The 25,065-nt window shown below is 40.9% G+C and overlaps 1 protein-coding gene across 7 annotated transcripts; it reads left to right on the forward strand.

The window, feature by feature from the left end:
- The first annotated feature begins 254 nt into the window (after nucleotides 1-254).
- On the forward strand, nucleotides 255-25,065 carry DET1 (DET1 partner of COP1 E3 ubiquitin ligase). 7 transcript variants are annotated; one of them, XM_009210877.2, is made up of 7 exons: nucleotides 255-418; nucleotides 2,471-2,540; nucleotides 7,360-7,466; nucleotides 7,602-8,452; nucleotides 11,565-11,752; nucleotides 20,894-21,085; nucleotides 24,405-25,065. In XM_009210877.2, exons 2-7 carry the CDS (start codon nucleotides 2,518-2,520, stop codon nucleotides 24,592-24,594), a joined length of 1,551 nt encoding a protein of 516 aa, XP_009209141.1. In that variant the 5' UTR covers nucleotides 255-418; nucleotides 2,471-2,517; the 3' UTR covers nucleotides 24,595-25,065. The 7 variants fall into 7 exon arrangements, with proteins under 7 accessions (XP_009209141.1, XP_003901396.1, XP_003901397.1 ...); XM_009210876.4 differs by adding an exon at nucleotides 21,606-21,717 and having other exon boundaries at nucleotides 285-418; nucleotides 7,360-8,452; nucleotides 24,405-24,508; XM_017960908.1 differs by having other exon boundaries at nucleotides 307-418; nucleotides 7,360-7,462; nucleotides 24,405-25,062.

Here is a 25,065-nt window from a genome sequence, read left to right on the forward strand (position 1 = left end):
ATAAGATAACAGAGTAGGAAGTTTCTCAGCATCTAATCAATAGGTGAAAAATCAATTCTATTCATATTTTTTCAAATGTGCCCAGCAGGTGCAGAGACACTGCCATTGGAACTCACAGAGATGGCCAGGTCAGGCGCCATTTTAATTTTTTCCTTCGGAGCCACGGAGCCTCTACGGCTTCGATCCTTCCTCCGGGCACCAGGGTGAGCTGTACCATCTCTTGGTGTCGGCTGAACAGTGCCGCGCTGTCCCTTACTTCCCTTCTTGCTGGGCCGCACTTCCGGTGACTGGCGGAAACGGGAACTTGCAGCCGCGGGGGCCGGAGTCCTGGGGCATGGCGGGGGCGGGGCAGGGGGAGGCGCGCACGGAACAGGCTGGGGCGTCCCTCGCCCTGGCTCTTTGAGCCTGGACCAGACAGGTGAGGACTTATCATTTTTGGCCCAGCCTCCAAGCCCGTCAGACCCTCCCCGGCAGGCTCCTCCCTGCATGACGCTGATGCCCAGAGGCCCCACGGCCCCCTCCCTCCCTCCCTCAGAATTCTCTTCCCATTGAGGCCCCGCCCCAGGCTTTTCTTTCCGGGGGCGCCCCTTTGGGTTTGTGTGCCCGCCCCTTGGCATCCCCTTCTGGTTTAGAGGCCGTTGCAAGGAATTGAGGGACATGTGCACCTTCCCCCATAGGGAAACTGAGACCCAGCGAGGGTAAAGGACTTAGTACCACACAGTGAGTTTAGTGTCCCAGTTCAGTCAGGCTTTCTTCTTTCATTCCATAAGGTACCAAATGCCTACCGTGTGCCAGCCCCAGTGCTAGGTTCTGAGAATACCAGATGACCAGAGTAGACCTGGTTACTTCCTGTCTGGAGGGTACAGGTTAGCAAGGGAATCAAACATTAAACACAACCATGCAAGTGGAAGTATAAATACAATTGCGATGATTACTATGGAGAAGACAAAATATAATAATGGGAGGCCTGTTTTAGATAAGATGGTCAGGGAACACTTCCTAAAGGAGACCGCACTTAAGCTGCAACTTGAGAAGTTACAGCAAGGGCCGGGGAAATGCATTCCAGGCAGAGGGAGTAGTCTCTGTGGATGCCTGAGTTGGCACAGAACTTCCCGTTAGATAGATCCAGTGTTCAAGAAGGGAGACTTACCATGTGTCAAACACTGTGATGAGCATACAGAATATAGTGTTTGCGTATTGGTCGGTCGAACATCACCATCTAATGAGGGCCGTAAACATAAGTAAGATCTTCATCTCAGCTGCCCAGCTCTGCCTTTGTAGGGCAAAAGCATTATGTAAATGACTGGGTATGGCGGGGTTCCAGTGAAATTTTATTTACAAAAACTGGGAGGTGGGGGTCAGGCGTGGTGGCTCATGCCTGTAATCCTAGCACTTTGGGAGACCAAGGCAGAAGAATCACGTGAGCCAGGGAGGTCCACGGTGGTGCCACTGCACTCCAGCCTGGGCGACAGAGTGAGACCCCAAAAAAACCAGGAGGTGAGAGGTGGGCTAGATTTGAGCCGAGGGCAGTAGTTTGCAGACCCTTGCTCTATTCTAGATCAGTATACATTTTAGGTCCTTGTTCAGTGCATGTAACTCCAATATAATTGAAACGAACGTTTTACAAAACAATGCTTGCTATTGCAATATATGATAGCTTGATATTTTCTATTTTCTTGTATTTCATTTTTTAAAATGTCAGACTATTCACTAAATTGATTGAAGGCCCTATTAATGAGGTGTGACTAGCAGTTTGGGAAGCTTGCTCAGTCATGGAGGTATGTACATTTTTAACTTGACTGGGTATTATATATACTTATATAAGGCATTTGGAACCTTTTCAGAAGGAGACAGAATGTGAATAAATACCTCATTTTATGTTTTGAAATACAGATTGGATGCAATCCCTCCCCTGCTTTGCAGTCTTTTTCTAGGCCTCTCTTATCACTCACTCTGTGCTTCCTGTGCTCTAACCACTTGAAATTGCTCGTTTCCCAAATGTGCCATGTCATGCTTTTTAAAAATGTGTCTTTTAGGTACCTTTTTATTTGGTTTGTTCCCTTTTTTTTTTTCTTTGGAGACAGAGTCTTGCTTTGTCACCTAGGCTGGAGTGCAATGGTACAATCTCGGCTCACTGCAACCTCCGCCTCCTGGGTTCAAGCAATTCTTCTGCCTCAGCCTCCTGAGTAGCTGGGGCTACAGGCGCCCGCCACCATGCCCAGCTAATTTTCGTATTTTTAGTGGAGATGGAGTTTCACTATGTTGGCCAGGCTCGTCTCGAACTCCTGACCTTGTGACCTCCCCACCTCAGCCTCCCAAAGTGCTGGGATTACAGGTGTGAGCCAATGCATCTGGCCTGTTTTTCCTCTTTTACTTTGTTTAGTGTATTATTCTTCAAGGCTTATGCCAATTGTTGCTCCATGAATTCATTTTAACATGTTTATGAGCACTTAACTGTCCCTTCTCCTAGGTGCTGGGAATACAGCAAGGAATTAGACCAGTTCCCTGCTCTCTGGTATGGGGGGACAGATACTAAAAAGGTAAACAAATAACTTAATTTCAGAAAGAGATAAAGACCATTAATAAAATAGGGTGTATCAGTAGATTCGTGTGGGCAGAAGTAAGGTGGCTGGGGAATATTTCTGAGGAGGTACTATATTAGCTGAGACTTGAATGATGAAACAGAGTCAGATCTTTCAGCACTTAAAAAATGTTGTTCCACTTCTTTCTGACTTCCTTGGTTTCTGATGAGAAATCTAGACATTTGAATTGTTCCTCTATAGGTGATACATGGTTTCTATCTGGTCACTTTAGAGATTTTTACTGTGTATCTTTTAGTTTTTTTCCATTTTAGCTATGATGTGTCTGGACATGGATTTCTTTGGATTTATCATATTTGGGGGTCGCTAAACTTCCTGAATTTGGGGGGGTCTCTGAACCTTTTGAATTTAGGATTTATATCTTTAGCCAAATTTGGGAAGTTCCTCCCTTCCTTCCTTCCTTCCTCCCTCCCTCCCTCTCTCCCTCCCTTCCTTCCTGTTTTTTTCCCCTTCCTTCCTTTCTTTCTTTTCTTTTCTTTCTTCTGACAGAGTTTCACTCCGTTACCCAGCCTGGATTGCAGTGGCATGATCTCAGCTCACTTCAGCCTCTGCCTCCCAGGCTCAAGTGATCCTCCCACCTCAGCCTCCTGAGTAGCTGTGACTACAGGTGCACACTACTGTGCCTGGCTACTTTTTGTATTTTTAGTAGAGATGGGGTTTTGCCATGTTGCCCAAGCTGGTCTTGAACTCCTGGGCTCAAGCAATTTGCCCACCTCAGCCTCCCAAAGTTCTAGGATTATGTACTCTCTCGAAAGATCAGGGTTAGACCTTTTGATATTTTCCCTAGGGCCCTGAGGCTTTACTGACTTTTTTTCCGTCTTTTTTTTTTTTTTTTTTCTTTCTCGTCTTTTGTTCACTTTGGATAACGTATACTGATCTATCTTCAGGGTGACTGACTCATTTCTGTGATGACTGTATTCTGCCCTTGAGCCCATCAGCGAGTTTTTTATTCTTTTTCAGAATTGTTTTTAAATTAAAAAAAATTTTTTTACTAGATTCTATGGAAGCTAGAAGAGTTTTGTATGCTGGTTATTGCTTTTCAGCTCTAAACTTCTTATCTGGATCTTTAAGAAATATCTTCTGTTAGCTGAGACTTTGGTTTTCCATCATTTCAAGAGTGTTTGTGATTGCTTATTAGAACACTTTTATAACAGATACTTCAAAATCTTTCTCAGAGAATTCTAACTTTTGTAGCATCTCAACATTGGTGTCTGTCAATTGTCTTTTCTGGATTGAGTTTTTTCCTAGTACTTCATATGCTGAATTATTTTGGATTGTATCCTAGACATTTTGAATATTATAAGATGATAGGGCCTGTTTAAATCCCAAGAGGAATGTTGGTAATTTTTGGCTTGGTAGGCAGTCTACCTAATTAGCTTCAGGGAATTTGCAATTTGCAACTCCCTTTCTTTAGGCTATGGTTCTAATGGCAGATGAATTGTCAGAAAGTCTTTGCAGTGCTATTGGGATCTGTCCCATGCATGTGACATTCAGTGGCCAGTCTGAGATCTGGGTGGTGATTATTTCAGATCTCAAAGCCTTTAGTCTGATTTGGACCAGATCCACACATGCGCAGCTTGGGAGTTCATGAACAACTTCATGATGTTACTTTTCTGCGCTCCTCGCCCTCTGATATCTCCTCAGTACCTTCTGGTTTCATTGGGGTCTCCCTTTTGATCTTCTGATGACAAAACTGGGACTTTAATTACCTTCCTTGCAACACACTTGCTCTCCAAGCAGCAGGAGGACCAGGGGGGAGACAGCGTTAACCTCACTGCCCATTCAGTGGTACTTTATTGTTAGCCAATTAGTTTTTCTCGTATGCCTGTCTTATGCATTCTGTCTAGGTTTTATAGCTGCATTTTTAGTGGGAGCGAAGGTGGTGTTTGCTTATTCCTTGTCTGGCAACAGCTTTATAACTTGAGTTTTTAACTAAATGCCGTTGACTTTTATGGCCTGAGATTTAACTTTGATTTGAATCAAGGTATAATAAAACATTTAGAAGACTATGCCGTATAATAGATGCCCCATAAATATTAAAGCATATTTTTATTGTGATTTTAAAATAGCATAACATTTACCATCTTAACCGATTGTAAGTGTACAGTTCAGTAGTATTAAGTATCTTCACATTGTTGTGAAATAGATCTTGAGAACTTTTTCATCTTGAAAATCTGAAAAGTCTAACCCATTAAACAGCACCTTTCCTTTTCCCCTCCTGCTAGTCCCTGATAACCACCATTCTTCTTTGTTTCTGTGAATTTGATTCTTTTTTCTTTTTTTAATGATAAGCATTTTAAATTAAAACAGTTTTTTTTTTTTTTTTTTTTTTTTAAGAAATTGGGTCTTACTCTATTGCCCAAGCTAGACTCAAACTCCTGGGCTCAAGTGGTCCACCTCAGCCTCCCAAGTAGCTGGGATTACAGGTGTATGCTACTGCACCTGGCCGTTGAATTTGATTACTTTTGATACTTCATTTAAATGGAATCATACAGTATTTGTCTTTTTGTGATTGGCTTATTTGACTTCACATCATGTCCTCAAGGTTCAATGATGAATTTTGTCAGAATTTTGTTCCTTTTGAAGGCTGAATAATATTCCACTGTATGTGTATACCACATTTTGTTTATCCAGTCATCCATCAATGAACTTTTGGATTGCTTCCATCTCTTGACTACTGTGAATAGTGCTGATATGAACCATGGGTGTGCAGATATCTCTTAGAAATCTTGCTTTCAGTTATTTTGGATTTATACCCAGAAGTGGAATTGCTGGATCATATGGTAGTTCTAATTTTTTTTGAGGAATCTTCATACTGTTTTCCTTAGTAGCTGTACTATTTTTCACTTCCACCAACAGTGCACAAGGGTTCAGCTTCCTCTATGTCCTCAACGACACTTGTTATTTTCTTTTTTTAAAAAAAGCAGTCATTCTAATGGGCATGAGGTGATATCCCATTGTAGTTTTGATTTACATTTCTCTGATGATTAGTGATGTTGAGCATCTATCTTTTCATATGCTTTTTGGCCATTTGTATAGGAGAAATGTCTATTCAAGTACTGTGACCATTTTAAAATTGGGTATATGATTTTTTGTTATTGAGTTATAAGAGTTCTTTATATGTTCTAGATATTAATCCTTTATCCAGTATATGATTTGCAGATATTTTCTTCCATCCTGTAGAAAGCCCTTTCACTCTGTTGATTGTATCCTTTGATTACAGAAGTTTTAAGTTTGATGTATTCCCATTTGTCTGTTTTTGTCTTGGTTGCCTATGCCTTTTGTGTCTTATCTAAGAAATCACTGCCAGGTCTGATGTCATGAAGCTTTCCTCCTGTATTTTCTTCTAGTAGTTTTATAGTTATGGGTCTTATATTTAGGTCCTTGACCTATTTTGGGTTAATTTTTGTATAGGGTGTAAGATAGGGTCCGACTTCATTCTTTTGCATGTGGCTATTCAGTTTTCCCAACACCATTTGCTGAAGTGACTATCCTTTTTCTATTGAGTAGTAGTAGTACCTTATCAAAGATTGTTTAACCATATATGCCAGAGTTTATTTGTGGGCCATTTCATTTGTCTGTGCCTGTCTTTATCCAGTACCACACTTTTTTGATTACTGTGGTTTTGTAATATATTTTGAAATCAGGAGGCTTGAGTCCTCTTTGTTCTTTTTTTTTTTTTTTTTTTTGAGACGGAGTCTCGCTGTGTCTCCCAGGCTGGAGTGCAGTGGCGTGATCTCCTCACTGCAAGCTCCGCCTCCCGGGTTCACGCCATTCTCCCGCCTCAGCCTCCCAAGTAGCTGAGACTACAGGCGCCCGCCACCACGCCCGGCTAGTTTTTTGTATTTTTAGTAGAGACGGGGTTTCACCATGTTAGCCAGGATAGTCTCGATCTCCTGACCTCGTGATCCACCCGCCTCGGCCTCCCAAAGTGCTGGGATTACAGGCTTGAGCCACCGCGCCCGGCCCTCTTTGTTCTTTTTCAAAATTATTTTGTGTATTTGGAGGCCCTTGACATACCATATGAATTTTAGGATGAATTTTTTATCTTTGTAAAAAGTGCTATTAGGATTTTGATAGGGTTTATATTGAATCTGTAGATTATTTTGGGTAATATGGACATCTTAACAGCCCAATAAATATTTTTTGCTGGAATGAATACACATTGAATATGATTTTTTTGTTTGTTTGTTTGAGATAGAGTCTCACTCTGTTGCAGTGTTGTGATCATGGCTCATTGCAGCTTCAATGATCCAAGCTTAAGCAGTCCTTCCACTTCAGCCTCTCAAGTAGCTAGAACTACAGGCATGTGCCACCATGCCTGGCTAATTTTTCTTTTTTTTTTTTGTAGAGACGGGGTTTTGCCATGTTTTCCAGGCTGGCCTTGAACTAGTGAGCTCAAGTGATCCACTTGCTTCGGTCTCCCAAAGTGTTGGGATTACAGGCATGAGCCACCGTGCCTGGCCGAATGTGTCTTATACTGTTCAAATTTGCAGTTGTAGGTTTTTTTCTGTTGAACATTCCCAACAGCTGAGCATACTTGGAAGGTATTCCTAGTGAACTAGATCCTTCCCTTAGACCTGTTTCTAGACTTAGAAATGTTAGGACCACTTAAAGGGAAGCAGTAATGCCAGTCACTGTCATCCTGGGAGCTCCTAGGTTCAGGATATAAGAAGAGAAATCTGTTTGACTTGTATATATTTATATTTTGGTAAATTTTGTTTCATTTTCTTGACTTCTGCTTTACTTTTCTGTTTAGAGATGTGATAATGGATCATCATGTTTCTACCATCAGGCCTCGAAGAATCCAAAACCAAAATGTCATTCACCGCTTGGAGCGCCGGCGGATCAGTTCAGGCAAGGCAGGTACCCACTGGCACCAAGTCCGAGTGTTCCATCAGAATGTCTTCCCCAACTTCACAGTTGTCAACGTTGAAAAGCCTCCTTGTTTTTTGCGTAAATTCTCACCTGATGGACGCTACTTTATTGCTTTTTCTTCAGACCAGACATCTCTTGAAATCTATGAGTACCAGGGCTGCCAGGCAGCAGAGGACCTACTGCAGGGATATGAAGGAGAAATCCTGTCCAATGGCAATGACCAGCGGTCAGTGAATATCCGGGGCCGGCTCTTTGAACGCTTTTTTGTCCTGCTGCACATTACCAATGTTGCAGCCAATGGTGAGCACCTGAACCGGGAGTGTAGTCTCTTCACTGATGACTGCCGCTGTGTCATCGTGGGCTCAGCTGCCTACCTCCCGGATGAGCCTCACCCTCCATTTTTTGAGGTATATCGGAACAGTGAATCAGTGACCCCCAACCCACGGTCCCCTCTAGAAGACTATTCCCTCCACATCATTGACCTTCATACTGGCCGCTTATGTGATACACGCACATTCAAGTGTGACAAGGTGGTCTTGTCACACAACCAAGGGCTATACTTGTACAAAAACATCCTGGCCATCTTGTCTGTGCAACAACAGACCATCCATGTCTTCCAGGTGACTCCTGAAGGCACTTTCATTGATGTGCGGACCATTGGCCGCTTTTGCTATGAGGATGACCTGCTCACTGTGTCAGCTGTTTTCCCTGAGGTACAGCGGGACAGTCAGACAGGCATGGCCAATCCCTTTAGGGATCCTTTCATCAATTCCCTCAAACACCGGTTGCTGGTGTATTTGTGGCGCCGGGCGGAACAGGATGGTAGCGCAATGGCCAAGAGGCGCTTCTTCCAGTATTTTGACCAACTGCGGCAGCTGCGAATGTGGAAAATGCAGCTTCTGGATGAAAACCATCTGTTTATCAAGTACACTAGTGAGGATGTAGTAACACTGCGAGTCACAGATCCATCACAGGTATGAGGTGCACTTCTGCCTTTTACTTGTCCAGTCTCCTTGACAAAATGGGAAGGTTTCTCTGTTTATAGCCCACCCCTCAGAAATAGACATTTCACGTAATCTGAGTTGATATCCTAGGGCCCAAACTTAAAATCAGCTCCTTTTTTCTCCGGTCATATGTATTTATCTGGACAAATGGAAGCTAAAGTTCAAGTCATTGACAGGAAGATAGTCAACTCTGATTACTACCCTAACTCTTCTGCAGAGCATTTTCGGTACTCATGAGATGGAAGCCCAAATGCGTCAAGGTCAAGATTTGGACTACTTATGGATAACCTCTCTTGATTTTGTAAGATTGTGCTTATTGGTCTGGCCATTTTAGTAATGGCAATGAGAATGAGTATACGATACAAAAAAGAAAATTCTCTAAATAACCCCACTTTCGTCCTTAAATGGTTCATAATTTACTTCTCCGTAAAGTCCTGTTTATAAGGTAACTAACAGGTGCACTCATTTGGTGGAATTAAGTTCTGTGACTTTACCCTGACCTTGCCCACATGCTGGGACATAGCTTGTAGAGCAGTGAAGAGATCAAAGAAGCCAAAATTGATGATCCATGAGGAGAGTCATCAGGACAACAAGTCTTAAAGGTTTTTCAGTTTAGGGGAAGAATGCCTTTCTTTCAGTAGGGGGAAGAAGCATTTCCCAAAAGGGAATAAGGTGATATAAAGAGCATAGAACTGCTAAGATTTGGGGGTTGAAACACTATATTGAAATTCAGGGTAATTTGGGCATTTGTCTTTGAAAACCTCTCCACTTCAGTGTTGACCAAGTTAGAGAACTACCTTGCTACACCTTTGTCCCCCCAGTTCTCCTGTTTGCAGATTGTCTCCTTAGACACTAGTTTGGAAATTCAGAACAACCAGCAAATCAGTAAATCACGAAGTCAACTGAGTTTGGTATCTCTTTTTTTTTTTTTTTTTTGAGACGGAGTCTCACTTTATCACCCAGGCTGGAGTGCAGTGGCACCATCTCGGCTCACTGCAAGCTCCGCCTCCTGGGTTCACGCCATTCTCCTGCCTCAGCCTCCGAGTAGCTGGGACTACAGGCACGCACCACCACGCCCGGCTAATTTTTTGTATTTTTAGTAGAGATGGGGTTTCACCGTGTTAGCCAGGATGGTCTCGATCTCCTGACCTCGTGATCCGCCCGCCTCGGCCTCCCAAAGTGCTGGGATTACAGGCGTGAGCCACCGCGTCCGGCTGAGTTTGGTATCTCTTATTGACCTGTAGCTGATTCTACCATTAACAGATTCTGTACAGGGTATCATGTCCTATAATCTCACCAGTTACCTGTGGTAAAATATCTTCTAACATTTTCCTTCTGAATTGTAGTTTATGTGTTCTAAAAAAAAGTATGGGAGTAATATGGTTAGAGATCATTTTTTGTGGTTTTTTTTTGTTCCCTATCGATGAAGTCGCCCATTGAGCAATCACAGGTGAGATCTGGTTCGTCTTATGTATCATGGGATATTGCAGTGAAGTCCTTGACTTCTCTATCCTCCTGTTCTTTACTTCCCAGTCTGCCTTGGAGGGAAGGCTAGTAAATGTTTGAGTAATTTTATATCCATGTAATTATGAGAGATTCTGGTGAAGCCCTGATAGGATCAAAGTGTTGTCCAGGGCTATAGAAAGGACATGAATCAATCTTTATTTAGGTTTGAGCTATAATTGCCTTTTTATTTTGGAGGTAGTAAGTTGTCTGTGACTGCTGCCTTTGAGATTATTCTTTTCTTCTTTGCTAAAAGGTGGCCTAGTTTTTTCTGGTAGCTACAATAAGTCGTAGCTAGCGACATAACTAGGGCTCTATGCTTTGCTTATACAGTTTGTAACTCTAAACCCAATCTTTCTGCCCTAGTTGTCCTCTGCACTCCTCCCCCAAACCTATTTAATTTGATAGGTTCCAGTAAGATTAATAAGTAAAAAGTACATCCAAACACAAGGCCTCGGTAATATTATGAGTATTATTCTCAGGTTACCCTCTAGCCTCTTTAATTTACAGCCAAATTTAATTTGCAGGTGACTGCAAAAGCCATGTAATATAAGCTCTGAGAAGCACTAATAACTAGTAAAACAGGTGGGTCGAGTGGCTCCAGAAATTGGTAATTGAGATTTAAACTCAATCATAGGAGGCTGAAGTACTAATCCTAGTGGTCTGAGAACTTCTAGAGTCCTGTCAGAAGTAGATGATTCACAATGCTACATTCACTGTAACAAAAATTAGGGGTTCTTGGAACTTCCTTGTTAGGCAGAGCACAGCACTGGAAGTTTAAAGGAAGAGGGCTAGCCACCGAGGGCCCATTTAGAAAAAGCAGTAACTCTGTCACCTATGGCATTTGAATGCTTTTCAGGTTCCCCCTCTGATCTTAATTGCTACAAATCTCAAATGTATTTTACAAATGCTCTTGGCTGAAAGAACATTTATGAAGAAAAAAGTGGAAAATGCCTATCTGATTTTTCATTTGTTCAGCAGTACCATGCTTGTATACAACTTGCCTGGGCAGTTTAGAACAAGATGTACTTAAGACGTCTCTCTGCATGTTAGAAATATTAAGAGGGAAAAATAAATACCCCTAAATTGAACTTTCAACTGTACACATACAAGAGAAAATAATTTGCCAACAGGCAGCCCCAGGCTGCAAATCACTTTCTCAACAGGAAAGAAAATTAAATCTGGCATTTTAAGAAGTGCTTTTTATCTCAGGGTGGGTTGGGGAGCAAGTAGGGAATAAACATTTGGAAGGAAAAATACTGAATTTGCACAGTTTGAAATGAAAATTTAAAACCTTTTTATACTTATATGCTGGCCGTCTCAGTAATTCTAGCAGCACAGATACAGTGGGAAATCTGGCAACATTGAGGCTCTCAATTGATAAATCCCACGGTTGCTTCCTATTTTCCCAGAACCACTTGGAGCCATGTTTCCACCTCAGTGGTAAAGCTGAGGTGTTTGCTTGTTGTTGTTGTTGTTGTTGGAAAATTCATGCCTTGAATTTTCAGCCAAGTGATAAGTTTCCTAGGCATGGCATTATACTCAGCTGTCCTATACCTCTCTCTCTTTTCTTCTGCAGGCATCTTTCTTTGTGGTATACAATATGGTGACAACAGAGGTGATTGCTGTGTTTGAGAATACGTCAGATGAGCTTTTGGAGCTCTTTGAGAACTTCTGTGACCTTTTTCGTAATGCTACCCTGCACAGTGAAGTCCAGTTTCCCTGCTCAGCTTCTAGCAACAATTTTGCAAGGCAGATCCAGCGCCGGTAAGCTGCTGTACCAGACTCAACAGTCTTATTTTTTTTTTAGAAAAATTGGTGTTAGGCCAATAGCTATTGTCTCTAGGAAACCGTCTCTTATTCTGTCTGTCCACATAGCTTTGGTCAGTCTGCCTATTATAACCCCTTGTTTCTTCCTGAACTTCTTTCTATCTCAGCACCTGTGGAATTATTTGTGCATTGTCTGTGATTCTTTCTAGACTGCATGTGAGCTGCAGAAAGATAGAGGCTGTGTCTTCATTTATTGCTGTATCCTCAGTGGTACACTGTCAAGCACTTATGTTTATTGAATGAATAAGGAAATAATTTTAGAACTTTTGGTTAAACATGATATGTTGAACACATGTATTTATCTTTGCTCCATCGCTAAGTCCCACTAAAATGACAATAAAGGAAGGTATAAACCTGTAAGAACGAAGAGAATAGGAGAGGAGACGATGGGAGATAGGACATATTAACAAAGTTTTAAAAGCTGAAAAGCCAGGGAATGAATGAGAACTGACTTAGCATACCTCAGAGAGCAGAAACTCAAGGCTGCAGAGCTTAGTCATCAAGAAACAAGCTGCCTTACACCAGAGAACTCAGGAAAGGGTCAGGAAGTTGGAGGTCCCAGGTGCCTCTTAGTACTTCTGAAGGTATCTGTGAGGTAGGCTGAAATGAGGAGGATTGGTAAAGTTCTTAAAAGGAGCAGTCAGACCCTCTAGATCCCTTTCCTGAGTCTACATAGCTAAGTGACTATCTCTTCTACCTCTGCAGAAGGCTGGAAGTTTATTCTCTGAACAGATTGAACCAGATGGGCTCTGGTCTCAGGTTTATGAGGTATATTTAAAAGTAAGGATGAGACATGTTATACTAAAAACAGGAATTAGGTGAAAGTTGACATACGGAAGGGTAAGAGTCCTACCCCCCTTCCCAGATATGGCATCCACGCTTGTACCCTCCAGGCAGGAGATTAGAGATTCTTCCCTAGGAAAACTGACCAACACAAAGAGGAGACTTACAGATATTGACACCTGGAATGCCTTTACAAATCACTTAGGTCACCCTAAATATATACCCCCCAGTCAGCAAGGTCCTCCTATGAACCAGAGCTTCTAATAATTGCCGTAGTGCATTATTATGAAACAAATGGTTCCTTTGGGCCAAGGGCCTAAACTAAATCCTACTTTAGTTATTGCCTCATCATATTTCACATACTTAAATTGTTTCCCTTACTTTAGGCAGTAATGGAAAAATACCTGTTCTGGGTCCAAAGATGGATCAGACCACAGTGAGTGGATGAATCAGAATAAGCATTACTGCCACTGGGAAAAACAAATATGTTAATGCAGTGGCATCATATTTATATAAAGAGATAGTACCCGATTATAGATAGATGGCTACTGAGTTCAGACAACTGTCTTGCGTTTTCCTTTTTCTTTGGTTCACACAAATCTTCTGCCTTAGTATCTGTTCAGTATAGAAGAATTTTTATATACAGAACATGAGTCAGATTTTGCTTTTTTTCATTTTGGGATGAATTTTCTTTTAAAATTTGCTTCAAAATTAAGCAGGTAATTGACAAGTAACAGTCTGAGCGTGGTGGCTCATGCCTGTAATCCCAACACTTTGGGAGGCCAAGGCAAGTGGATCGCTTGAGCCCAAGTTTCAAGACCAGCCTAGGCAACATGGCAAAACCCTGTCTTTACAAAAAATGCCAAAAAAATAAAAATAAAAATAACTGAGTGTGGTGGCGCATGCCTGTAGTCCCAGCTACTAGGGAGGCTGAGGTGGGAGGATTACTTGAGCCTGGGAGGCAAAGGTTGCAATGAGCCATGAGCGTGCCACTGCACTCCAGCCTGGGTGACAGAGCAAGACCCTGTCTCAAAAACAATAAAACAAAAACAACAAAAGATGGGTGCACTCAGTCAAGACATCAAAGAAATCACTAGATGATAAGCTCCACGAGGGCAGGGATTTTGTCTATTATGTCCACTGCCGTATGCACAACACCAAGGCCAGTGTCTGCCCTGTGAGAGGAGCTCAGTAGGTATTTGCTGAATGAATGAAGTTATCCAGGAATTAGAAGAAATTGTTTTCCAAAAATTATTTCAGAATACATCTGGAATTAAACAAAATTACAGAAAGCTCCAGAAAAAACCAAGGGGACAGGTTGTATATTCTAGCTCAGCGATCTTAAGGATTTTACTTTACCACCAAAAGATTTTGAAAAATTGGGGTACCCTCACATATTTTTAAGTTGATTTTTAAATTTTTTTTTCTGTTTCTACTAAATTTAATAGTTGTAGAGGATGATATTTTCAGTGTATATTAAACATTGACATTTAAAATAACACTTTAAAATATAACAAAAGGATGCTAATTACCATAGTAATTTGGTATTCAAGTATTTTATATGAAAAATTCATGGCGAATTATACCCATAATTGGGAATTTTACATTGCTTCTTCTGATTCTCAAGTTTGTATGTCTATTCTATGTCCCCAACCCAATTGTATGCTAACATATTTTGTTGACCACTAATCATACTTTGCTACATTGAAAATACAATGTATATGTAAATTGAAATTTTTTTTTTACTTCTTGTGAACACATGGTTCTAAATGCTAAATTTTATAGTAATCTTTTCCCAGTAATCTTTTGGTAAAAATCAATGAAATTGGGACCCTTATAGGTCAAAATAAATGTTCAAGAATAAAAATAGACACCAAGGATCATGAGTCATTTAAGGAAAGCCTTTATTCTAAAAGACACCAACACAAAACAAACAGAATAAAGAATAAAGAGTAAGGAAACACGCCTGGCATGGTGGCTTATGCCTTTAATCCTAGCACTGTGGGAGGTTGGCGTGGACTGATTGCTTGAGCTCAGGAGTTCAAGACCAGCCTGGGGAACATGACTGGTCTCCCAAAAAGCAAAAAAATTAGCTGAGTTTGGTGGCATGCACCTGTCATCCCAGCTACTTGGAGGGGCTGAGGCAGGAAGATTGCTTGAACCTGGGAGGCGGAGGTTGCAGTGAACTGAGATCAAGCTACTGCATTCCACAGTGGGTGACAAAGTAAGACCCTATCTCAAAAAAAAAAAAGAAAACAATGTTACATTCACTGAAACAATTTAAAGTATAAAAACAGGAACATTCTAGCTGGGCAGGGTGGCTCACGCCTGTAATCCCAGCACTTTGGGAGGCCGAGGCAGGCGGGTCATGAGGTCAGGAGATTGAGACCATCCTGGCTAACACGGTGAAACCCTGTCTCTACTAAAAGAAAAAAATACAAAAAAAATTAGCCAGGCATGATGGCAGGCACCTGTAGTCCCAGCTACTCGGGAGGCTGAGGCAGGAGAATGGCGTGAACCCAGGAGGCGGAGCTTGCAGTGAGCCGAGTTTGCGCCACTGCACTCCAGCCTGGGCGACAGAGTGAGACTCCGTCTCAAAAATAAACGAACAAACCAAGCAAAAACGGGAACATTCCTAGAACAATGAGAAACTTTTGGAAATTTAAAATTTGTTAGATGTGGTGGAGGAACTCTCCAAGAAAGTAGAGTAAATTGATAAGAGAAGGGACATAGAAGAGAAACATTAAAAAAAAAAACCAGAGTATCTGCCTAGGAGGTCAAATATCTGGCTAATTCCTGAAGGAGCAGTGGAGAACCTAAAGTGGAGAAATAATGGGATAGTTTCCCAGGACTGAAGAACATAAATTTTTAGATTGGCAGGACCATCCAGTGCTGGAGCTGGCTTGTACTGGCTCATGAGATCTGACTGTTAAACTTTCAGGAATTTTTGCAAGCTGATTGTTAAACAAGGTCGTTATTAAAAATTATTTCCAAATTATTTCCTATTTTACTGTTACTTAGGCTCTTGTGGTTTTTTCATCTATTTTATCTATATGGTGTAAATACTATATAATAAGGTGCTACTGCTCTTCTCTTGGCAACTGCACATTGAGTAATGTCACATTGGTACCTTGGCAGGAAGATTTACACCACAGAAATCAGCAAGCACTACAAATCATGGCTTTTTTCCCCTGAGAAAAATTAAACCTTTATCAGTGCACCACTGGATTCATCTAGTATCCAGTATAGTCAATGAAAAAGACCCACACTGAGAGGCATATCATCATGAAATTTTGGAACATTGGGGATGAAGAGAACATTGTGAAAACTTTGAGAAAGAACATACATTTCACGTGTAAAAACAATGTCATCATAATGACATCAGACTTATCAATAATACCGAAAGCTTGAAGTCATTAAAATCAGGCCCTCAGAAGTCTATGAAAAGGGTGATTTGCAATTTAGAATTCTGTCTTTTTTTTTTTTTTTTTTTTCCTTTTTGTGGAGAACGGGGTCTCGCTATGTTACCCCGGCAGGTCTCGAACTCCTGTGCTCAGGCTATCCTCCCGCCTCTGCCTCCCTGAGAGCTGGGATTATAGGCGTGAGCCACCATGCCTGGCCACAATTTAGAATTCTATATCCAAATAATAGAGTGGAATAGAGACATTTTCAAACCTGTGAAGTCTGAAAAGATTACCTCTCATGTACCTTTTCTAAGGAAGCCTATGGAGATGTACTTCAATAGACCATAAAAGAATGGTATGTAGGAAATAGTCTGACACTGGAGAGAGGCAAAGAGAGTCCTGAGGATAATGATAAAGGGAATTTGCAGAATGACTGTCCACCTGTCAGACCATTTGGAAGCACGAGAGTGGAGGAGTCCAAGAAGAATGTGTCCAAGGAAAAAAAAAATTGTTAGAATACTGGTAAGTTTGAGTATATTAAGAAGAGATTGTCAGTTTTCCTAGTAGAGTTGTTGGCATAGGCTTCACTGAGAAGGTGGTGGTTGAGAAAGCTTTTGAAGGAAGTCAGGGGGCAAGCCATGTGGATAGCAGGAAGAAGAATATACCCAGCAAAAGGAATAGCATATCTAAAGGCCCTGAGGTGGATCTGATGCATTTGAGGGACAGCAAGAAGGCCAGGGTGGCTGGACCGGAGTGAGCAAGGGGCAGAGTAGTTGGAAATAGGATCAGAGACCTGATTTGGGGTGGGGAGGTAGGCGGATACATAGGGCCATTCTATAGTCTTGGCTTTAACTATAGATGAGGTAGATTGTGTCATGTTTGAGCAGAGGAATGACATGGTCTCACTTATGTTTTAACAGAGTCACTCTGGCTGTTCTGTTAAGATGAGAATGTAGGCAGATAGGGTGGCAGCAGGGATACCAGTTAAGAGACTTTTGCAGTGATCCAGTAAGTATAACTATGGCATTCTGTTTCCTGCCACTAGGATTTAAGTTCTTTACTGTCCACTAATGTATCCTAAGCACCTAGAAGAGTGTCTGGCACATACCAAGTCCTCTGTGATTATTTGTTGTTTAATGGTGGTGGCTTGGATCAGGGTGGTAGCATTGGGAATAGTAAGTAATTATATTCTCAATGTATTTTGAAGGTTAGAGCCCAGTGGATTAATGGAGGATGGTCTGTGGGCTATGAAAGAACAAAGTCAAAGATAATTCTAACATTTTTGGATTGAACAACTTGCAAGAGAGAGTTGCCATTAAACTGTAAACCTGTGGGTAGAGCAGGTTTAGGGGAGAGGATCAAAAGTTCTGTAAGTTGAGGTGTCTCATAGTTTCTCAAAGGAGTGTTAGCTGTGTCACAGCCACCTGACAATTTTCAGTACAATAGGGACTGAAAATTAACTTATTGGAGTTAGCAGCATCGAGGTCATTGGTAACCTTGACAAGAGTAGGTTTGAGTAAGATGGTAGGGGTGAAAGCCTCTTCAGGGTGGGTTTAAGAAAGAATGGGAGGAGAAAAGTTGGACAGTATGGAACAGTGTTTTGAGGAGTTTTATTACAATGGGAGCTGAAAAGTGGTGCATTAGCTGGAGAGGTAGGTGGTGTTAGATTTTGTTTTTGTTATTTTTTAGATGAGGGAAAAATGGCATGTTTGCATACAGATGGGACTGATCCTGTAGAGAAGGGGAAACAGTTTAGGAAAGTGGAAGAACTGCTTAAGTGTATGAGAGGGGCTGGGTTCTAGTGCACTGGCAGATGGATTTGCCTTGCATGGGAGCACAGAAAGTTATATATGTACAAATGTTGGGTAGATGTGCTGATGGGAGCTTTAAAAAAGTTATCTTCTGCTAACTTCCATTTGTCAGTAACAAAGTAAGTGATGCCATTAGCTAAGAGTCAGCATGGAAGAGGGGAGATGAAACAGTCGTGGAAGAGCGTGGGAGTCTGGAAGGACTATGGAAATGTAATACGAGTGCCCTGCAGCATTAAGAGCCTACATAAAGTTCATGGCCATAAGTTTAAAGTGAGCATTGTATATTTTTCTACAGCCATGGAGAAAACCAAGTAGTACAGGCAAGGAATAGGCAAAGTTGAGCTTAACTGGAGGTTGTAGTTTTTCTAAGCAAGTACCATAAGATAATTTAAGATTGTTGAGGATGTGTGCAATGGATTATTTAGTGATTTCATCTTATGTGGAAGGAAGGAAGAGAGGATATGATGAGAGTGTAGGATGGCAAGAAGTTGATAGAATCAGTGGATTATAGGTCCTGTAGGGGTTGAAGGATTGCTGAAGTTGGGACGAATAGAGGGAGTGAGCCAGGAAGATGGGAGAAAAGATGGTTGGAGAGCGTGACGGTCTACCCTGTGACTAGAGAGGGTTTGCAGTCGTTGGTAATGGTGAGGTTGAGGGTGTGACTGTGGAATAAGCAGTTGAGGTTGAGAGGAGGTCAAGGAACTAGTAGGAGGCTATGGTGCTGTAAAGAACATCTCTGAGGATTTTGAAATTACCGAGAATTAAGGGAGGTATGGCGGGACAGAGTGACGCTGAGGCAGGAGCTAAAGTGTGAAGACATCAAAGGGAGTGACTGCTTTTAATCAGTGGGGAGCATGGAGAGTGGAGGTGGTGGGTGCTACAGAGGAAGAGGAACTGCTTCAACCTGTAGATTATCACAGATGCTTTGATTTGTGGTCATCACAAAGCTGTGAACCAGCCCCCATCATTTTACCTTTGAAAGCCAGCGAGTCAGTGAGTCAGGCAGGGCTAAGGTGTAGATGAGATGGTGCCAGATCTTTGCTGAAAACCAAAGTGCCCAGGATCTTTGATTTCAGCTCAAATGAAAGGGAAGAAATAAGCTCTATTTGGCCCAAGATTTATTTTTATGATTTATACTGAGGCTGTGAAAATTACTGTCAGGAGGAGTAATGGAAAAGCAGTGTTGCTTGCTAGGCTTTCTTTAGGGGGAGCGGAAAAGTGTTCATGTCCACCTAATACCGTAGGTTAATAGTGAAAATAAAAATTACCCTCAACTAATTAATCTTTCTAGTCTCATGAAAGTTAGGAACGCTGAAGTTTTTTTATTCCATTTGTTTCAGGGATGAGATATTATACTTTTCTCCCAGACTAAAAATAATTTATATCCCCTTGATTGTTGAACCGTATGATATGCTTGAATATAGAGGTTTAAAATATATATATACTGATAGACAGTTGATATTCTTTCTACGAAGGTGTAGGAAAGTGAAAAATAAGGAAAAACTTCAAAATGTCATTATACGACTATTAACATTTTAATGTGTTTCTGCCAGTCTTCGCTTTAAGTGTGAGTTTTTGTTTTCTTTGTGTTTTTAGCCATATTACATAGACAGTATTGTATCCTACTTCTTTTATTTACAGATGTGATAAACATTTCCCGTTACCATGTAATCTTTGAAAATGGTAGTTTTCCATTAGCTTTTTATTTTTTCTTCCTCTATAAACAGTGCTGTATGAATGTGCACAGAGATTTTTCTGCATGTAGGAGTGATTCCTTAGGGCAGATTTCCAGAAGAATAGAAGTACTTGTCAAAGAGTATTAAATTTAGTTTTGTGGCCAGGCACGGTGGCACACGCTTGTAATCCCAGCACTTTGGAAGGCTGAGGCAGATGGATTGCTTGAGGCCAGGAGTTGAAGACCAATCTGGGCAACATGGCGAGACCCTGTCTCTACGAAAAAAAAAAGTTAGCTGGGTGTGGTGGCACGCACCTGTGTTCCTGGCTACTTGGGAAGCTGAGGTGGGAGGATTGCTTGAGCCCAGGAGAGGTGGGGGTAGCAGTGAGCTGAGGTTGTGCTACTGCCCTCCAGCCTGGGCAACACAGCCAGAACCTGTCTCTAAAAAAAATAAAATAAAACTTAGCATTTGTTACAGTCATGAGAAATAACTGCTTTGTCATTCTTTTCAAAGATAAGTGAGATATATGACTCTCTATGTCTGTTACTGTTCTTCTAGATACTGGTATTTCTGCAGGAGTATAAGTAGCTAGTTTCCAAATTTTATTTAAACAAAGAATGGGTAATTTATTTGTGAAAGGCTTGCTGGAAGTGGGTGATCCCAAGAAGAGTCAAAGGCTGCTTCTGTTCTCTATAACTCCTTCCTAATTCAGTCTAAGGCAATTATTTGGGGAAAGTAAGTTCTTGACCTTTTTCAAACCCAGTTGAACTGTTATTAGAAAAGAGTAGAAATAGTTGTCATAAACTAGTTATACTCATTTCAAACTTGTTTGTAGAGTCTTTGTTAACTTCTAAAGTAGGGCCGGGTGTGGTGGCTCATGTCGGTAATCCTAGCATTTTAGGAGGCTAAGGTGGGCAGATCAGTTGAACCCAGGAGTTCAAGGCCAGCCTGAGCAACAAGCGAAATTCCATCTCTATAAAAAATACAAAAATTAGCTGGGCGTGGTGGCATGTGCCTGTAGTCCCAACTACTCTGGGGGCTGAGGTGGGAGGAACACTTCAGCCGGGGAGGTCAAGGCTGCAGTGAGCTGAGATCACACCACTGTACTCCCGCCTGGGCAACAAAGCGAGACCCTGTCTCAAAATAAAAAAAACCCAAAACCCAAACACATTTCTAAAGTAATTTGTTGTTTTCCATTTTTAGTTATATGTTTTGCTTTTTAAAAGTATTTGTAGCTGGCCAGACTTGTAATGTGTGAGAGAGAGTTCTGTCTTAATTCATTACCTAGGTTTTAATTTGTATTTAAAGAATGAGTTGTTCTTAGATATATATTTGTCAATTTAAAATCCAGGACAGCTTTGTGTACTCACTAACAAAGCCTTCCTCACCGGCCCTTTTGTTTAGGTTCAAAGACACTATTATAAATGCCAAGTATGGAGGGCACACAGAGGCGGTACGCCGGCTGCTGGGTCAGCTCCCCATCAGTGCTCAGTCTTACAGCGGTAGCCCCTATCTGGATTTGTCTCTCTTCAGTTATGATGACAAGTGGGTATCTGTCATGGAGCGGCCCAAGACTTGTGGAGATCACCCAATCAGGTACAGTGTCACTGCTATAGCTACAAACTGCTCAAGGGCTGAAGATGGCCTGCTTTCTTTTCTCTTCTTCTGGACATCATTTGATTGTGACTGTCTCCACTCGTACTCATGGGTAAGGTTGAAAGGCAGGCTATTTCTATAATGCAGTGAGTGCTACGATCATTTAGGTACTAGTCTCATAAATTATTCCTACTCTTTGCTTCTCATCAGAACATCTAATTCAGATAAGTGTTGTCCTCTTTTAAAGGTATCCAGGGTAGGAAGCTGTACTTTCCCATTTAATAATCTAATACGATTCCATAATAGTTTTTGTCATTGAGACTTTATAATTATGTATCTAACACAGATTTTATCCTGCTATGTTACCTAATAGGAAAAGTAGCAGAGACAATTTGGGGAACTGCTGACAGATTTAGAAGAAACTCATGCTTCCTCACTTGGAGGAATTTTGGAATGTAGACTGCTGTGTTATTGTTAGAACTTTGAAACTGACGTCTTACAAGAAATTCTTTCCTCACAGAAGTCTAGTTCACAGACCCATCTGTCTCTCCATACATGGAGCCTGTTCTGTGTGCTGTAATAGTATTAGCGGGAGGAGCTGGAATTACTGTCACTAGTGGAGTTACCTCAAGGTGGGTGTGTTCCTGGAGCTCTAGGCTGGAGCTTGGAAGGTCTTTGTCACATAGAAACAGTGGTAGTTAGATCTTTATGATAGATATATTTCATCATCCAGCCTCCTTGTGTATTAAATGGGCCTGTGTGACATATTCTGTATAATTAATCACCATTTATAATATTTCCTTTGGGAAATTAGAGTCAAGTTCCAAAAACTAGTTAATATTTTTATTTACTATGGAAAGTTATATATGGAAAAACATATACAAAAAGTAGAAGAGCGTAATAAACCTTCATGTACTCATCACCCACTTGAACAGTTACCAGCTCGTGACTGCTCCTGTCTCACCTATTTCCATCACCACCACTGCTCCCTCCCCTTCCCACCACTGTCTGAGGTTATTTTTAAAGGAAATCCAAGTTATCCTAGCAAAACAAGTAACACTATTACCCCATCTCTAAAAAATTAACAAAAAATCTTTAATATCTTCAAACATCTAGTCAGTTTTTATATATCCCTGTTGTCTTACAGATATTCTTTTTATGGTTAATTTGTTTGCATCAGATCCATACAAGGTTCATGCATTGCATTTGGTCCCTTCAGTCTTTTTTTTTTTTTTTTTTTTGAGACGGAGTCTCTGTCTGTTGCCCAGGCTGGAGTGCACGATCTCAACTCACTGCAACCTCTGCCTCCCGGGATCAAGCAGTTCTGCTGCCTCAGCCTCCCAAGTAGCTGGAATTACAGGCGCCTGCCACCACACCTGGCTAATTTTTGTATTTTTGTAGAGATGGGGTTTCACCATGTTGGCCAGGCTGGCCTTGAAATCTTGACCTCAGGTGATCCACCCACCTCAGCCTCCCAAAGTGCTGGGATTACAGGCATGAGCCACTGTGCCTGGCCCAGTCATTTTTATTCTGTAGGTTCTTCTTCCCCCTTTTATTTTCTTGCAATGAAATTATTGAGGAAATTAGGTTGTTTTTCCTCTAGTGTTCTCCAAATTCTAGATTTTGCTCATTGCATCCCTGGGATAGTATTTACTATATTTCTTATTTACCCATATGTCCTGTAAAGTGGGAGTGAGATTTAGAAACTCAAACAACCCACTTTAAATTACAATCCCTTTGTGTTTGGGGATTTTGGGAGTAGGGCTGTGTGTTTTTTACACATAAAAAAGATGGGCCTCATCTAATACGAGTCAAGTACCATGAGATACATTTCTCTCTCCTTTCTGACTTTCCTACTTTTCTGATTGGAGAAGATGAATCTAAAATTTGGAAATGCTATTGCTCCTGAATGAAGGGGTTTCTCTTATAATTCTTTATATTTTTAATTTAAAATGAGAAATATAAGGATATTAAGGGCATTTGAAGACAGAATACCATTCCTCCAATGTCTTTACTGTATAATCCAGTCTAGTCTTTGTCAGTGTGCATATTTACATTTACACACTTGTAATCACAACATCATTTTTTGTAGTCTGTTTTTATTTTATAAACATTATTTCATGTTGTTATTATACATAGTCCTCACAATTATAGTCCTAATGATGGTGTATTCTATCAAATAGACGTACCATGATTTATTTAACTATTCCCCCATCACTGAGCATTTATTCTCTTTCTATATTTTTACATTAAAACAAATGCCATAGCAGTCATCTTTATTCATGTACTAGTTACTTCATTTAAATCAAATTCTGAGGATATAAATTCTTGGATATGGGATTATTGAGTCAAAAGGTATAAATATCTTTAGGTCTGCTTATATATTGCATTTCCAAAAGGAGATTATAGGACTCTTTAATTCAGGGCTTTTTATTTTCTAGAATCCTCCCTGCCACCCCACCCCCACCTGCCTCAGCCATTCAGCCTCCACTCACTAATCATCAGTAGTTCTCCAAACCATAGGGCATTTATTTTGCATATGGTAAAGGCATTTAAATACTAGGATGGATGGAAGCATCTTTAGTCTCACATATTAGATGAAAAATTAAACACTACTTAGTATTTTGTTTCTGAGCATGAGAAAGAAGAACCTTTTAAAAGAATTTATTCTTAAATATGAAAAACTCAAAGGTGAGCCTAGATCCACACTGTCCAATATGGTAGCCACTAGCCACATGTGGCTATTGAGCACTTAAAATGTGGCTAGTTCAAGTTGAGATGTGCTCAAGTGTCAAATACACACCAGATTTCCAAAAAAAAAAAAAGAGAAATATCTCACTAATAGTTTCATATTGATTATAGGTTGAAATTACAATATTTTGGATATATTAGAGTAAATAAAATGTATTATTTAAATTTCCTCTTTTTATTTTTATTTTTTTCAGTATGGCTACCTGAAAATTTAAAATTACACACGTGGCTTTCATTTCATTTTTAGCCCTGGCCTAGACAATCTTGAGGCAGGAGCGTCTGGAAGCGGAGAGGCTATAATTAGGACTGTAAAACTGAGTCATCTCAGGAAAGAGAAATGACCAGTGACTCAGTGCAACATAGTAAAATTTATAATCACTCTTCACTAAATGAGCTGATCATACCAAGGTGATTTTATAGTTCTGATAACCTGGGGCTGATATAAGAGGAGATTTCATGAATAAGGTAAAATAATGACTTGTCACATTCCCCTGCTGTCTAGATTTCTGTTTGATGGTGAATATCAATACTTCCCCTCTTTCTCTGTCTCTGTCCTTGTTCTTTTTAGGTTCTATGCCCGGGACTCAGGCCTGCTCAAGTTTGAGATCCAGGCGGGGTTATTGGGCCGCCCCATCAACCACACAGTGCGACGCCTTGTTGCCTTCACCTTTCACCCTTTTGAGCCTTTTGCTATTTCTGTGCAGAGGACTAATGCTGAGTATGTCGTCAACTTCCATATGCGACACTGCTGCACGTAGGTGCCTCACCAGAGCCAAGTTATCTGGTCTTCCAAGACTTTGCCACCCACTTACCTCAGTGGACTCCAAAGCAAAAACTCCTGACTACTAGCTCTGTTAGTTCCAGCCTGCTATACCTCAGATGGGAGAGAGCCAGAGAGAAGAGTGAGGGTGGCTCAACCTAAAGGAATTTTTAAATTGTATACAATACTGCTACTGATTGATATAATATCCTCTTACATTTTCCCTGTGGGAATGCCCAGCATTAAGTAAGTCCATTTCATTTTTGCTTTACTTTGCATTTGATTGCCGTGAAGATGAAAGCATTAGACTTTTACCCCCTTCGTGTCACTTCTTTGGCATTATGGTTTGCATCTGAAAGCAGTTAAATCTTGTTTACTCATGAGAACGATGTACATCCTTTCCATTTAACCCATAAGCACGACTATCTTTTTAAGAGAAAAATAAAGCCATGGTATTTTCATACTTAAA

This window comes from Papio anubis, chromosome 7, assembly GCF_008728515.1.
Source record: "Papio anubis isolate 15944 chromosome 7, Panubis1.0, whole genome shotgun sequence".
NCBI lineage: Eukaryota > Metazoa > Chordata > Mammalia > Primates > Cercopithecidae > Papio > Papio anubis.

Excerpts from the sequence above, each read along its gene's own strand:
- DET1 (XM_003901348.3), top strand. The coding sequence starts at position 2,518 with ATGGGGGGACAGATACTAAAAAG. Across the intron at positions 8,453-11,564 it reads GAGTCACAGATCCATCACAG|GCATCTTTCTTTGTGGTATA; the intron begins GTATGAGGTGCA and ends TTTCTTCTGCAG. Across the intron at positions 21,086-24,404 it reads TGTGGAGATCACCCAATCAG|GTTCTATGCCCGGGACTCAG; the intron begins GTACAGTGTCAC and ends TGTTCTTTTTAG.